At 40.7% G+C, this 14,042-nt stretch overlaps 1 protein-coding gene across 1 annotated transcript in view; it reads left to right on the top strand.

The window, feature by feature from the left end:
• The window catches only part of LOC102304284 (E3 ubiquitin-protein ligase NEDD4-like), a gene marked incomplete at its 3' end in the record, with an annotated part of 35,608 nt that extends 21,574 nt beyond the window's left edge, over positions 1–14,034 (top strand). Inside the window, 20 exon segments of the mRNA XM_042220511.1 lie at positions 283–344; positions 522–624; positions 3,136–3,299; positions 3,398–3,512; positions 5,364–5,525; positions 5,689–5,772; positions 6,905–7,024; positions 7,200–7,457; positions 7,661–7,738; positions 9,753–9,807; positions 9,903–9,961; positions 10,041–10,106; positions 10,479–10,708; positions 11,961–12,082; positions 13,045–13,115; positions 13,211–13,306; positions 13,408–13,481; positions 13,572–13,632; positions 13,728–13,787; positions 13,883–14,034. Coding sequence (XP_042076445.1) covers positions 283–344; positions 522–624; positions 3,136–3,299; positions 3,398–3,512; positions 5,364–5,525; positions 5,689–5,772; positions 6,905–7,024; positions 7,200–7,457; positions 7,661–7,738; positions 9,753–9,807; positions 9,903–9,961; positions 10,041–10,106; positions 10,479–10,708; positions 11,961–12,082; positions 13,045–13,115; positions 13,211–13,306; positions 13,408–13,481; positions 13,572–13,632; positions 13,728–13,787; positions 13,883–14,034 — 2,192 coding nt within the window.
• Positions 14,035–14,042: the final 8 nt, after the last annotated feature.

Genomic DNA, 14,042 nt, shown 5'->3' with positions numbered 1-14,042 from the left:
CACCTATGGCACCATTTAAATATAAACATGGACATCCTTATTCTACTGCCTGTTCCACATCAGTGTCCACAGTTTTGGAAATACAGTCTGTTGTGTTTATGTTATCCTGCTGCTTTTGTTTTGTTATAAATACAGCACCCACAAATTAGCCCTCACTGTGCACGGTCACTGTCATTTCACCCATTGGTATCTTAAAAGTGTTATGATCCTGAGCTGAACAGCAGATTTATTCATGCAGTGTGAAGAAATGAAAGATTTCCTTTTCTTATTTTGTTTTCTCAGACAGAAAATCCTAACAATGAAAGGCCATACACATTCAAGGATTTTCTGCTTCACCCACGAAGGTTGGCATGATTTCATGGTTATTTAATCTTTTGTCTTTCTCTGTTTTACATTCCATTTCCCATATATTGGCTCACTCATTTATTATTATTTTTTAGCATTTTGGATATTTATTTCTTCCACTAAAAACAAAGAAAACAAAACAATTATTTATTTACGTTTTTGCCATTCCCACACAGTCACAAGTCCAGAGTTAAAGGTCATCTGCGTCTAAAAATGACCTACCTGCCAAAAAACCCAGGTTCAGAGGAGGAAACTGCAGATCAGACTGAGGACAACGATGTAAGTTTATGCTTAGTGTTACGAATGCTTTTGTGTTAGCAGTGCTTCCATTTGTTCAACATGAGTGTCAGGTCAGTTAGTAGTTGGTGCTGAATTTAAGTCCTTGCACTCGCTTTTATTTTTTATTTTTTTTTATTTTCAACATTATGTTTATTAAAGTTTTACATATATACATATATAAAGTACATACACAAACAAATTTACACAATAAACGAAACACAAGGTACATTCAATGAAAGCACTTGAGTCCATGAGACCTCAACAGATTTTAAAGAATAATTTTCAGATTGCAGCATATGGTTGTGGTCCTGTACAGGGAATAGCTAGGCTGTCCCTGTCTCACACAGTAAACCAGATAGATCTTTATTCCCAATATACTGGATGTAGCGCCCCCAAATTTTCTGGAAAATTTCTTGTTTATCTTCTAGAGTATATGTAATTTTCTCTAATGGTAAACATAAAGACAATTCTTTGTACCAATGTGAAATACTTGGTTTGCCAAGACTCCTCCACGTTAGAGCTATCACTCTCTTTGCTTGTAGTATTCCCATGTTTATGAAGATTTTTTTCAAAATGATCTATGTTACACCCTACAGGATATAATCCCAGTAGGAAAAGTTTGGGATCCATCACAAGTTTAATTGACAAAATCTCCTTTATCATTGCTCCAACCTCTTCCCAAAACTCCTTTATTTTTGGACATGACCATAAACAGTGGAGCAATGTGCCCTTATCTTCTTCACATCTATTACAGATATCAGGAATCTGCATATTAAATTTGTTAAGTTTTTCTGGTGTTATGTACACTCTCATCAACCAATTAAATTGTAGCAATTTTAGACGTGTGTTCCCTGTCTGTGTTTGGGCTAGCTTACATGCTCTACTCCATTGTTCCACTGTCAAGTCCTCCTGTAAGTCATACCTCCAAGCTTCAAGCTTAGCAGCAGATGAATCAGGAGAGGATGTCATCATCAAGTTATATAATTCAGATATCATCCCTCTACCACTGGGGTTTTTGGTTAGGATTTTTTGCACTCGCTTTTAAAGCATCACACGAAAATGTTTGCATTAATTTGCATCTTTAATTGTAAGGAGTGAACCAGAATCTGTGTTTTTATTACTATTAATGTACATATGATATGACTAAGCTGCATAATTTCAAATTTATGCTATAGGTGTATCTGCTAGGAGGCTGAGGGGTGGCACTGCAGCCCGTCAGTATGTTTCAGCATGATGACAATCCCAAACACACTGTCAATGCAAAAAAAAAAAAAAGCATACCTACACAAGAAGACACACAATGACACTTTCAGTCATGAATTTGCCTCCCCAGGGCTCAGACCCTCAACACTATAGAGGCAGTGTGGGATCATGCTGACAGACAACAGAACAAAAGACAGGCAACATCCAAAGAAGAGCTTTGAATGACTTTCAAGAACTACTCCTGAAGGCTACTTACAGAAATTATCCTAACTCTTGGCTAAGAGAGTTCAGGCTGTGTTGAAGAATAAAGGGGCAGGGTTATACAATTATTGACTTTCAGGCTCATTAAAATTGTACAAACTCTGTTTCTTTTATATTTGTACATTTCAATAAATCAGTGCACCAGTTTCCCATTTTTCTCAGCAAAAGATGAAGAAATGAGGGGTGATTTAAGACTTTTGAACAGTATTGTAAATTAACATTTAGATTTAGATTAACTTAAATCTTAACACTGCGAAGTTATTAAACTGTTATGGCTCGTTTTGACAAGCTGGGTCACATTGAGATCCCAGCTATAACCTTGGCCTTGTCACCTGGTTTTCAGCGTTAGGTACAAAATAGCTTGTGGTTCATCTCCTTACTGACAGATCAAAGCACAAGTCAGAGTGTCAGGTGTATAAATCTCTTACATATACACACACGATACTGCACATCCATGATCCACTTTCTCTAAATCTCAGTCATTGTGAACTGTATTGTGTGTGTGCACCAACGTGATTTCCACCCTCATCTTTAGTCATGAATGGATGTACACACTCCCTTACTTTGTTTGCATATAAATTCACTGTTTGCACCACAAAAATTGGGAGTGGAATTTATAGAAAGGAAATGACAAAGCGTGAGCGTGTGTGAAACTGAGACAGTCATCTGAGAAATGTAGGAAATAAGAATCCCGAATACAAAAAACTATTCAAAGAAAAGGGTAAAGTAGGCCTTCAAGGCCAAAGCAACCATTATGCATAGCTGCAGCTATTTGCATGCCACTCACAGTTACCAAGAACAGTAATAGTAAGGTACCAGATAAAGTTTAGTACACACAAAGTTATTTGCACTGAACTTTGTATATAGTAACTTGTACATATTAATATCAGTAGCTGTGTTTGTAAATGTGAAAAAGCTCTGTGAAAATGGCCGTTTAATTTTATTTTCCAGTAAGGCGAGACTTTTTTTTTTTATCTCCAGTTTTCCATATGTACAGCTTAGTTTAGTTCTTTAGCATTTCAAAATGATGTCCTCCTTGTTTAACAGCCTGGTTGGGAGCTTCTGGAGACACATGATATGTCAGGTCCCAGACAAAACCAGATCCTGCCTCCTCTTCCTCCTGGCTGGGAGGAGAGGCAAGATAATCTGGGAAGGATCTACTATGTTAATCATGAAACCAGAACCACACAATGGCAACGGCCCACCACGCAGTAAGATGGCTCCCATATCCTATAAAAAAATTAATTTAAAAAACCCTTTTGATGCATTTCATTAGTGAGAATCTAAGTGTCTGTCTCCCCCTGAACAGAGACGGCAATTTGGAAGTTCAACGAAGACATAACAGTAATACGGATGCGGCGCATGTTTTCATAACACGCAGACAGATCTCAGAACATGAGGATAGCACGCAAGAGTCTCCAGAGGTAACTCTTTCATTTTTTGTTCCCTGTTTCCTTGTTATGTCCCAGGATTTCTGATAATGTTGATAAAATTAGAGAACAAGTTTCATGGTTTAACACTTGAGTCCAACCCTTTCATAATGCTGTTTTTGCTGCAAAAACTTCGAAACCCACCCAACTCTGCAGTACTTGCTTAGCACCAAACATCCAACATAAACGTGGTTAGCATCTAGCTGGTTAACACAGTAGCAAAGGAGTCTGCTGCTTGCCTCAGGATATAGTCTATAGCAGTCTGTTAGGAATAATCAGAAATATTGCTGATGCTGCCTTCTCAGTGATGTTCTGCTTGGAAATATATTTAGTACATAAATGTAATCTTAGGCTCCTTTTGCCTTCAGACCTGCCTTAATTTCTTTATTGTAAAGATTTAACAAGGTGCTGGAAGGATTCCTCTGAGATTTTAGTCCATGTCGACATGATAGCATCACACAGTTGCTGTGCATCTATGATGTGAATCTCTCGTTCCACCACATCCCAAAGATGCTCAATTGGATTGAGATGCGATGTGCTGAAGGCCATGTTATGACAGTGAACTTTCTGTCAGGTTCAAGAAACCCTTACTGAGAGGATTTGAGTTTTTGGAGGATGGATACACCGTGGTCATAAAGGAATGGACATGGTGAGCAGCAATAGTTAGGGAAACTGTGGGGTTTAAATGGTGCTCATTTAGTTCCCAAGGGGCCCAAAGGTTTGTAAGAAAGCATCACCCACACCACCTCCAGTATTATATAAGGCAGAATGGATTCATGCTTTCATGTTGATGCCAAATTGTGACCCTGTGATGTGAATGTCGCAGCAGAAATCAAGAGTCTCTGGAGCAAGCAACATTTTCCCAATTTTCTATTGTCCAATCTGGTGAGCCTGTGTGAACTGTAGCCTCAGTTTCCTGTTCTTAGTTGACAGGAATGGCATCCGGTGGGGTTTACGGCTGCTGTCGCCCATCTGCTTTGAGGTTTGGAGCAGTTGTTTTGCATTCAGAGATGGTCTTCTCTTAAAATCCTAGTACATCAGCAGTTTCTCAAATATTAAGACCAGCCCGTCTAGCCCCAACAAGCATGCTGCATTCATAGTCAGTGAATTCACCTTTCCTCCCCATTCTGATGCTCAGATTGAACTCAGATGGACACTGTGCATTTTCAAAATTAGTGCAGGACATGATCTTAATTAATCCTTTTTAATAGTGATACAAACTGTTGCAGTGTTGCAAAGACATGCAATGGTACAATTAAGCTCAACTTTGACCTATGGAGGAAAATGGCAACAAAGGGCATTGCTCACGTGAGCAGGGCTAATCCAAAACAATATCAGTAGAAGGTTCAACAAGAGTAAAACACAGGGCATCTGGAAAGAACCATGAGGCACCTGAGAAGGATGCAGGATGTGGGTACCAGGAAAAACAAGAGAAGACTGTAAATACACAGGTGTGATTGAACACAGGTGAAACTGATGGGGGTGGAGCAAAGGGAGTCGGTGGAGAAAAGGACAAAGACAGGAAGTACTGATTAAGTAGCTCTTAAAAAAGATTATAGAGCCCGATTCATTTGATTTTTATGTATATATTAAGTTAATTCTATCATGTGCAGGCTTACAGGCTTGTAAAAAAAAAAAAAGGTTAACTGCACAGGGATGTTTTTAAAACCTGCTTTAAGGTTTATCAGTTTTAACACAGCCTAAGCAAAGCAGACGTCATGCGTCGGGCTCGTCTTCTCAATCCGCTGTATATTTAAACAAAGAAGTTCAGATCTTTGTCATACTACCTCTGACAGCCCTGCACTGCTGTTGCTTCATTGGAGTCTCCTCTCTGTCATCATGTAGAGCTGGGAGATCATTACAGAGGATGATTCCACCCAGTACCACAGTAGTAACCAGCTCAGATCACCTTCACCCCGCACCCCAGTGGAGTTCCACTCAGTGTGCGATGAAATGAGGATCGTTAACATCGCTGCCGCAGCTGGCGAGCAGCGCCCCTCCCAGATCGTGAGTTATGTTCTGTGTCGCTTGAGGTTTGACTTACTGAAAGCAGAGGGGGGGAGTAGGCTCGTAATCATATAAATGTGAGCTGAGAGTGGGAGAGTGGTGGAAAATTTATGCACATTAATGGCCAAGTAGTCATCAGAGTCATCCTTCCGCTCTCCTGCAGGATCACAGCAGTAATTCAAGGCATTCCAGTCGCAGAGGAAGTGCCCAGACCTCAACAGGAGAGGAACATCCTGCTAATCCTGTGGTGAGTGTTTTGCTCTCTGTTGAAAATGTTCTTACATCTGAATGCTTCAGTCTTTATGAGTTCACTTTTCAATCATCTTAGACTGTCACAGTTCCTGTGGAGGGACATTTAAGGAATACAGCATTGCTAACTGCGTTATAGATTTCTATGTGGAATATTGCATTTGCTAGAGTTTGTCTGTTTGCTAGATTCACAATTAATAATCTGTATCACGATTATTCCCACAGGTTAGTCATTTGACCACTTATACTATTTTTGTGCATACAAAAAACTTGTCACTCCAGATCAAATCTGAAATGCCTTCTCATGAATCGCTGCATCTTGTTTTCCCTCTTTTGCTGAAAGCTCTGATTGCTGATTTGTGTCTGTTGCTGTTGGTCCAGGTGTTGTTGTTTTTAGTCCACCGTGCTGTCTTTTATAGAAATTATTACCAGTCATGCTTTTGATTTGTTCATGTGCATTAGAAAGTTTAGAATTCGAGTTTCTATATTTTATTTTGAAAGTTCAGTCCTTTGTAATCAGCCCATCTTATCTTCCCTTAGTGTCACAAGCCTGAGTCACACAGGCCTAGAGAGCAGTCAGCAATCCCTGCCAGTCATGATTGATTTAGTAAATATGTTTATTGAGTTATCTTTTTCCTGTTTGTGTCAGACTTTCTAGTTTCATTACTAGTGAGCAGTTGGTGAGTGTTTGCATATGTTTGGCATCTTCCATACAAATTTTGGACTACTCCAGTAATCTGCTAGCAACCAAATCAATCACAAGAGGGTTTCTGACCCAGCACTACTAGTCCCTGACCTCTGTGTGAGGTAGCTGTCACAACAGTCCTGTTATTCAGCCAGTGAGTCTCTCATCCTGTGATGGGCCTCATCAATGTGGCATCTTGGACTGCAGTTGGTGGTCATAGGCTCTTCAGCCTCTGAGCTTGGAGTAATAAGGCTCCACACGAAGTAGTCAGACCACAACGGAACCTGGCCAACAAACTGGACAGGATACATTAATAATAATCCATTTGCATAGAGTGCCTTATAATGACTGTCTGTATGATTATGGTGGAAATTATATCATATGCCAAATTATTGTCCTTGAATTATCGTCTTGAGAATGTATTTACTTATTTTTAATTTGACAGCTGCTTCCAACCTCAACTGGGTTACCTCCAGGCTGGGAGGAAAAGCGAGATAGTAAAGGAAGACGCTACTTTATCAACCACAACAACCGAACCACTACATGGACACGACCTCTCGTGCAGGTACTTCAGCATTCATATCTTTTTATTCACATTCTGCATAGAAACCTTTGTTAAACCCTGGGTTGTTTTTTTTTTATTAGATTAAAGCTCTAAAATAGCACTGTTCTGTCAATTTTCCCCTTCAGTGTGTCTGTTCTCGATTTAGAATCTCACTGGAGTCTTTTTATTTGTACAGAGAACTTCAGAGGCAGCACCAGCACCATCAGCACCGTCAGCAGCAGCAGCAGCAGCAGCAGCGGCACAGAGTAGTGCAGGCTTATCACAAAGCCCTACACCACCCCAACCATCAGCAGCAACAGAGGAGTCTCCTCAGCACACTCCAAGCCCCGAGGCCACGCGAGAATCTGGCTTCCTGCCGCTCGGTTGGGAAGTTCGCAGTGCACCCAATGGAAGGCCGTTTTTCATCGACCACACTACCAAGACAACTACCTGGGTGAGAAGATTGCAGCCAAAGGCTTTGAATGCACCTGTGTGTCCAATTCAGAAAAACTAGACTGGGTTTCAGTTATTTAGTTGACTTTTTTTCTAATCTGTGCCACAAAGAAAGTGAATTTCCAAGCTGTAACTCACCACCATCTCTTGTGTGAGGATTTCCTCTCTGACTGAAACACACCCTGCTTGTTTTTCTCTGAACAGGAAGATCCCAGGATAAGGATTCCTGTACAAATGAGGAGGAGATCCTCGCTTGATCCTTCCGATCTTGGCCCTCTGCCGGTAAGTTCAGTAACAAGATGCAACACAGGCATCAACTTTTGAGGATTACCTATCAGGGGAAAAAGCCTGCTAGCCAAAACATTAAGACCACCATGCGTAGTGAAGTCCAGTCCACTTGCGCCACCAACGCATCTTTAAATCTTCAAAATAGGGGACTGAGACATTGGCAAAGGAAACTTTTAAAGTCCAGTGTTTTTCAAGGTTGCTGAGTCTCTCAGCATATCCCATAGTTTCCTTATCAGATTTGAGGTCAAGTCAACATTTTGTTCTGGAAATATTGAATGAAGAGGTCATATTTTGAAATTGTCATGTGACAGTTGCAGTTTTCCTGCTTAAACAGGCCACTGCAGGCCACATACACAGTGGGCTGTGTGGTCTAAAGAAATTCTTATTGAATTTTTTCTCAACATATGGCTATTTATAGGAAAAAGTATGTTGTGGAAAAAATTATACATTCAGAATGGGATGTTTAATACAAGTAAAATTTAATTTAAAAAAATTAAATGAGAAAAATAATCCCTAAAGACATTTTAATATCTAAGGTAAAAGAATTTAAACACATGACCATTTCACAATACTTCCATAGAAATGTACATGTGTTAATCACTTAAAGCATGTGACAAAATGTGTTACATTAGCCATGCAGTGCATAAAATCAGACTCTCATTTCATTTTTAAAATAAATGTTTTGTTTTCTGAAACGATGAAAGAGCAGATTTCTTTTTAACTACCCAGAGCGCCAATCTGCATCCATCAGCTGCGTGCTTCACATACCTCTCCCAGTTAATACAAAGGTGCAAGAGAAAATAAGTGATTCATCAAACGGCCCATCTTCTTTCATTGTTCCGTGGCTCATCTTCATCCCACTGTAGGCTTTTTATATCAGTGGACAACACAGTAAGCTGTGACGCACTTTCTTTCTCTCGCAGCCCAAATTGAGGTTTTCATCAATTTCTACTACATTCGCTCTTCTGTAGGATCAGATCGCATGGATCCTCCCCTTATGCACAGCAGTTAACTTTGTGCACACTTGACCCTTCACCATTTATCCTCTTAGACCACTGTTGTCAGCATCCGTCAGTTACCCGTCTATGAAAACATTTTGTGTCCAGCTCATTGGCTGCCCGTTTGCTTGCTGCCACTCCTTGGCATTTCCCAAATTTAACAAGATTATCAGTGTTATTTACTCCACCTGTCCACCTGCCAGTGTTTAAGGTTTTTTTTCTCTTCAAGTTTTAGCAAAAAGCACAGGTGGGACACTGCATCGCTACATTCTCAGAACATATTGTCCCAACTGTCCTTAACCATCTCAGTTGACATAAAGGTGATTCTTTTCTTCCACTTTTGTAAAAAGGCATCTCCTTTAGGCCTTTAGCGGGAAAATCGTCGTCTTCTTTATAAAGATGTTACTCCACCCATTGTTTAAGACCTGGTGGGTCAAGTTTATCCCAGGTCTTTGTTATAGTTTTAGGTAAGAAATATTTTTGCAAAAAAATTTTGACTTTTTAACAACAACAACACCCTCTTTAATTGCTCCAAGGTACAGTACCATGACATCTACTGAAATTTCATAACCTGGCATCTTAGAGCTACACCTATATTCTCCTGAAATACTTGAATTTTACTTAATTTCCAAAATATGTGGGAGTTGTTATGACCACACTGTCTCCAGGATTGCTTGCTTTTAACATAAGGTGTAACAAAAATCAGATGTTTAGTCATTTCCTTGAGCTAGTTGATGTCTCCTCAGCTGTTTCTATGTTTATTTTGTTTCCCTGTTTTGTTTGAATGTAATTGGTATCATTGAGTTTCCGTTTCCTTGATATAATTTAGAGATAATTGTCCCGTTAATCTGTTTATGTGCTTCAAACTATCCATCACTGCATTTCCTTTTTGAGACTAATGGTGGTTTTACTGTTGTGGCTGAACACTGTATGTGGTGCCCTGATTGGTTTGCTGATGTGATATTTAATCTGCCTGATTAATATAGATTTGATATTTTCTTCATTTCTAGCCTGGCTGGGAGGAGAGGGTCCACAGTGATGGCAGGGTCTTCTACATAGATCACAGTGCGTATGATGTGTTTAAGTCGAAAACATCTTTGATTAGTACATTAATCTGTTTTCTTGTTAATATATGCTTTTTGATATATTTTATTTCATAGACACAAAGAACACACAATGGGAAGATCCCAGATTGCAGAACGCTGCTATAACTGGACCAGTGAGTATGACTTTGAAAGTTGTTGTTGCTGTTGCTGTTGCTGTTGCTGTTGCTGACCTCCATCCTTTGGTGATTACAGGCAGTGCCTTACTCTAGAGACTACAAACAGAAGTATGACTACTTCAAGAAGAAGCTGAAGAAACCGGTGAGCATCCTCAAAAGCTCTTACTGATTGTAGAGATCGACCTGACACACTGTGATATTTTATACTTAGAAGTGTTTATTGAAGTGACACACATGTATGTTTCGGCACCCGGCTCCTCGACTTTCCAGTTGGTTGTCAGCACACACACTTCCCTCTGCTCTCCAGCTTTACTGTTTATAAAAGGCAGAAGCCTCATTAGACAGATCCCCACCACCTATCTCTCCAGCCTCCTTGGCATTGCCCCCTTGACCACTTTTCCCCTGCAGCTGACCCAGGGATACCACCTCCGCCACACTGATTTTCAACATAACTTCTTAAAGGTAACCGAAAACTCACCACTGTGCTTTTGTTTTGTTTGTTTTTTAAATGTAGGCGGACATCCCAAACCGCTTTGAGATGAAGCTGAAACGAAATGCAGTGCTGGAGGACTCATACCGACGCATCCTCTCGGTCAAGAGGCCAGACCTGTTGAAGGCACGACTGTGGGTGGAGTTTGATGGAGAAAAAGGACTGGACTACGGTGGCGTGGCCAGGGAGTGGTTCTTCCTAATGTCCAAAGAGATGTTCAACCCGTACTACGGGCTATTCGAGTATTCCGCCACGTGAGTCTTTATTTTTGTATTCACTTGTTGTTACTTGTAGTTTTCCCACTTTTGGAAATTTTTAAGCAATTATATGTTGCACGAGTGATGTGCATCCTCTACACTGACAGCTAAAATGTGGACAAAAAGATGTCAGTGCTTGTATTTACTTCAAATCCAGGACTTCTGTACAGTTCCCAAGATCGATATATTAAATCACTGCTAATTTCAATGTGTCTCTGTGAGGTAACGATGTTTGGGATGATGTATTTTTGTTTAAGGGGGCATATTTACAGGTCATTATGCTTTATTAACCTTCATTTTCACTGTAAATAGGAACTGGTTGAGTCCTGTAGCAGCATGAGTGAGTCAGGGGGAGTATGACAGATAAGAGGCTGACAGGAAGCTAGTGGGATAAGTGTAAAAAGGGGGGGCTGATGCATTCAAGGGAAAAGGAGAGGCTAATTTTAAAGCGGTGGGGAGATGTACTACGAATTTTGAGCAATGCGTAAACCTGGGGGTTTATGCAAAAAGCAGCCACAGGCATGGGAGTCTTCAGCCACTCCCAGATACACAAAATGACACAGAGCACGTTCATACCAGGGAACAACAGAGAAACACAGGAAGAAAAAAAAATAGAGCTGACACACACACACAGAGGAATGAGGGAGAGGTGCTGCAGACATTTACACACAAAAGGCAATCGAAACTCTCTTTGGCTGTGAAAATGTGGGCTGAAAAAAGTTTCAATCAAAATCTCCAACCCTGGTGATACGAAGCACATCAAATAACTGTGGTATATGTTACAGCAAAGGCCTGGACCAGCTCTCTAAGGGCATTTTCACAGCTGTAGATCATTTATCCTGGCTTGAATCAGCTGATGATTTTGCACAAGCTTTTCCCTGTGATTTGGCTTCTTTTCACGCAGAAAAATCCAGGTGAACCAAAATGTGTCACTACAAACCATGTGAGAATGTTCAGTCCGGCTATCTGGGCTAGGATCCACAAAAGTAGTAATTGTTCCTACTAACATTTGGTGCTGTGGCTTGTTGACCTGTGGGAAGATTGGTGGTTCAATGCCGTTTTCCACGACCTTTGGCAAGATACTGAACCTAAAGTTGTGAGAGTGTGAACATCAGGTTAAAAAATGCTATTGTATGAATGAATGACACTTGTAGACAGAAAGCTCCGAGTGTTCAAATTGAGTAGAAAATTCTATGCAAGTACTACTGCATTTACTAAAGACACTTTCCTGATCTGCCTTATGTTTTAGGGACAACTACACACTGCAGATTAACCCCAACTCAGGTTTATGCAACGAGGACCACCTGACCTACTTCAAGTTCATCGGTCGCGTGGCAGGCATGGCTGTGTTTCACGGCAAACTCCTCGATGGTGAGTGTCACATGGCTGCTGAAAATGGTCAGATATTTTAAGAGCTCTTCATGTAGCAGCAGGAAGTATTTTTATCTGAAGAAAGTGAAAAAATTACCTCACTCTCTTTCTTTGTGTGTTGTTGTCTGCGCTTTATTGTTTGCATTTTGGTAACTTTTCTGGGTGTTTGTGCATGGTTCTGGGTAGGAGTCCCTCCATTTGAGGCTGCTGGCTTTCTCAAGTTGTTTTTACCTCCAGCTGTAAAAGGATGATGGGGTATTGCCAACCACCTGTCTAGTATGGTGACGATGTGGACACCCGTGGCCTTGAAAATCCAATGTCGTCTTGTTCTCAAGATAACTTGAGATGGGATTTCCAAATTCATCAGATAGGGACATCTACTAAAATCTCAGACGAGTTCAAATCTCGGTGACCACAATGTCGAGGTTTCTCAGATTTTCAGGGTCACGTCTCAACTTTTCTGAAAATCACCTAGGATTTTCACCAGGATTTTTTACCGTAGGTTCATCTTCAGGTTGAGAGGTCACACTGGTGCCACAAGGTTTTTATAATTTGAGAAAGCCAACAGAGGGGACACTCGAAACAGATGACACAGTGCACTCCAGAGTGGTCAGCTTTGCCAAAAAGCAAAGAATAAAAGAAAAAAGCTCTTTGTAACATACATACTTGATTTTTATTTCAGCTCGGTGGTAGAGTCTGTCCTCACTGCTCTCCTGTGCTCTGTTTCACCCACATTAACTCTCACTAACAGTATGCGTAACAGAGAGAGTAAAAGTAACAAGAGGAAGAGGAGCAGGAAAACACACTTACAATCAGCTGACTATAGTTAGCACGTGTGTTTGGAAATGTAAATGGAAGAGGGAGGCATGTTTGGTTTGATGGGAGCTGCTCTTGTTGCACCTTTTTAAAAACGTCACCAGTAAATATCTTTGTAAGTGTTTGCGTATTTGTTTACTTCACAGCTTTCTTCATTCGGCCCTTCTACAAGATGATGCTGGGGAAGCCAATCACCCTCCAGGACATGGAGTCTGTTGTGAGTATGACTGTAGTAATTATTGCATTGGTGTGATTCGGGATCTTGGATGTCATGTAGATCATTTTCAATTAAATGTCTTCTTTTCTTTTCAGGACGGTGAATATTTCAACTCCCTGAAGTGGATTTTGGAGAACGACCCAACGGACTTGGACATGAGGTTCACTATTGATGAAGAGCTGTTTGGACAGGTCTGCTGAACGTCCTTGTTTTTTGTCCCAACATTTAATTTGTGACGCGGCTTTGTGTCTCTCTGACTGATGCTTCATTTCTTACACCACCACCTGTTCAGACTCACCAGCATGACCTGAAACCCGATGGCTCAGAGATTGTCGTCACCAATGAAAACAAGGATGAATACATCCAGTAAGAAAAATGCTTTTACTTTGTTTTGTTTTTCTCAGTGTGTGTGTGTAAATGCAGTTTGATGCTGACATGCCGTTTTGTGATTAACAGCCTGGTGATTCAGTGGAGGTTTGTGAACAGAATACAGAAGCAGATGACTGCCTTCAAGGAGGTAAACAGTGGTTTTGTTTTTTTAAACTTGCTAAACACGGTACGGGTATTAAAGACACACAAAGGAATAAAAGTCTGGTATACTTTGTGTTTTAGGGCTTCTTTGAGTTGGTACCGCAAGATCTGATCAAGATCTTTGATGAGAATGAGCTCGAGGTGAGTTTTTAGCTGATCCAACTAGCAAAAAAACCCCAAAACTGTTTCTCAGGGATGGAAAATGTTCAGTGTATCTGCTTTGTTTTCCTCCACAGCTGCTCATGTGTGGTCTTGGAGATGTGGACGTGAACGACTGGAGAGCGAACACAAAGTATAAGAACGGCTACTGCTCCAACCACATGGTTATCCTGTGGTTTTGGAAGGTGAGACAAGTTTCCATACCTGTGGCTAATAATCTGCAGCTGGGGCAGGGAC

Source organism: Haplochromis burtoni, unplaced genomic scaffold, assembly GCF_018398535.1.
Source record: "Haplochromis burtoni strain Fernald_Lab_line unplaced genomic scaffold, NCSU_Asbu1 Contig_50, whole genome shotgun sequence".
NCBI lineage: Eukaryota > Metazoa > Chordata > Actinopteri > Cichliformes > Cichlidae > Haplochromis > Haplochromis burtoni.
The sequence above is the reverse complement of the archived record's forward strand: the minus strand, read 5'-3'. Positions and strand labels throughout refer to the sequence as shown.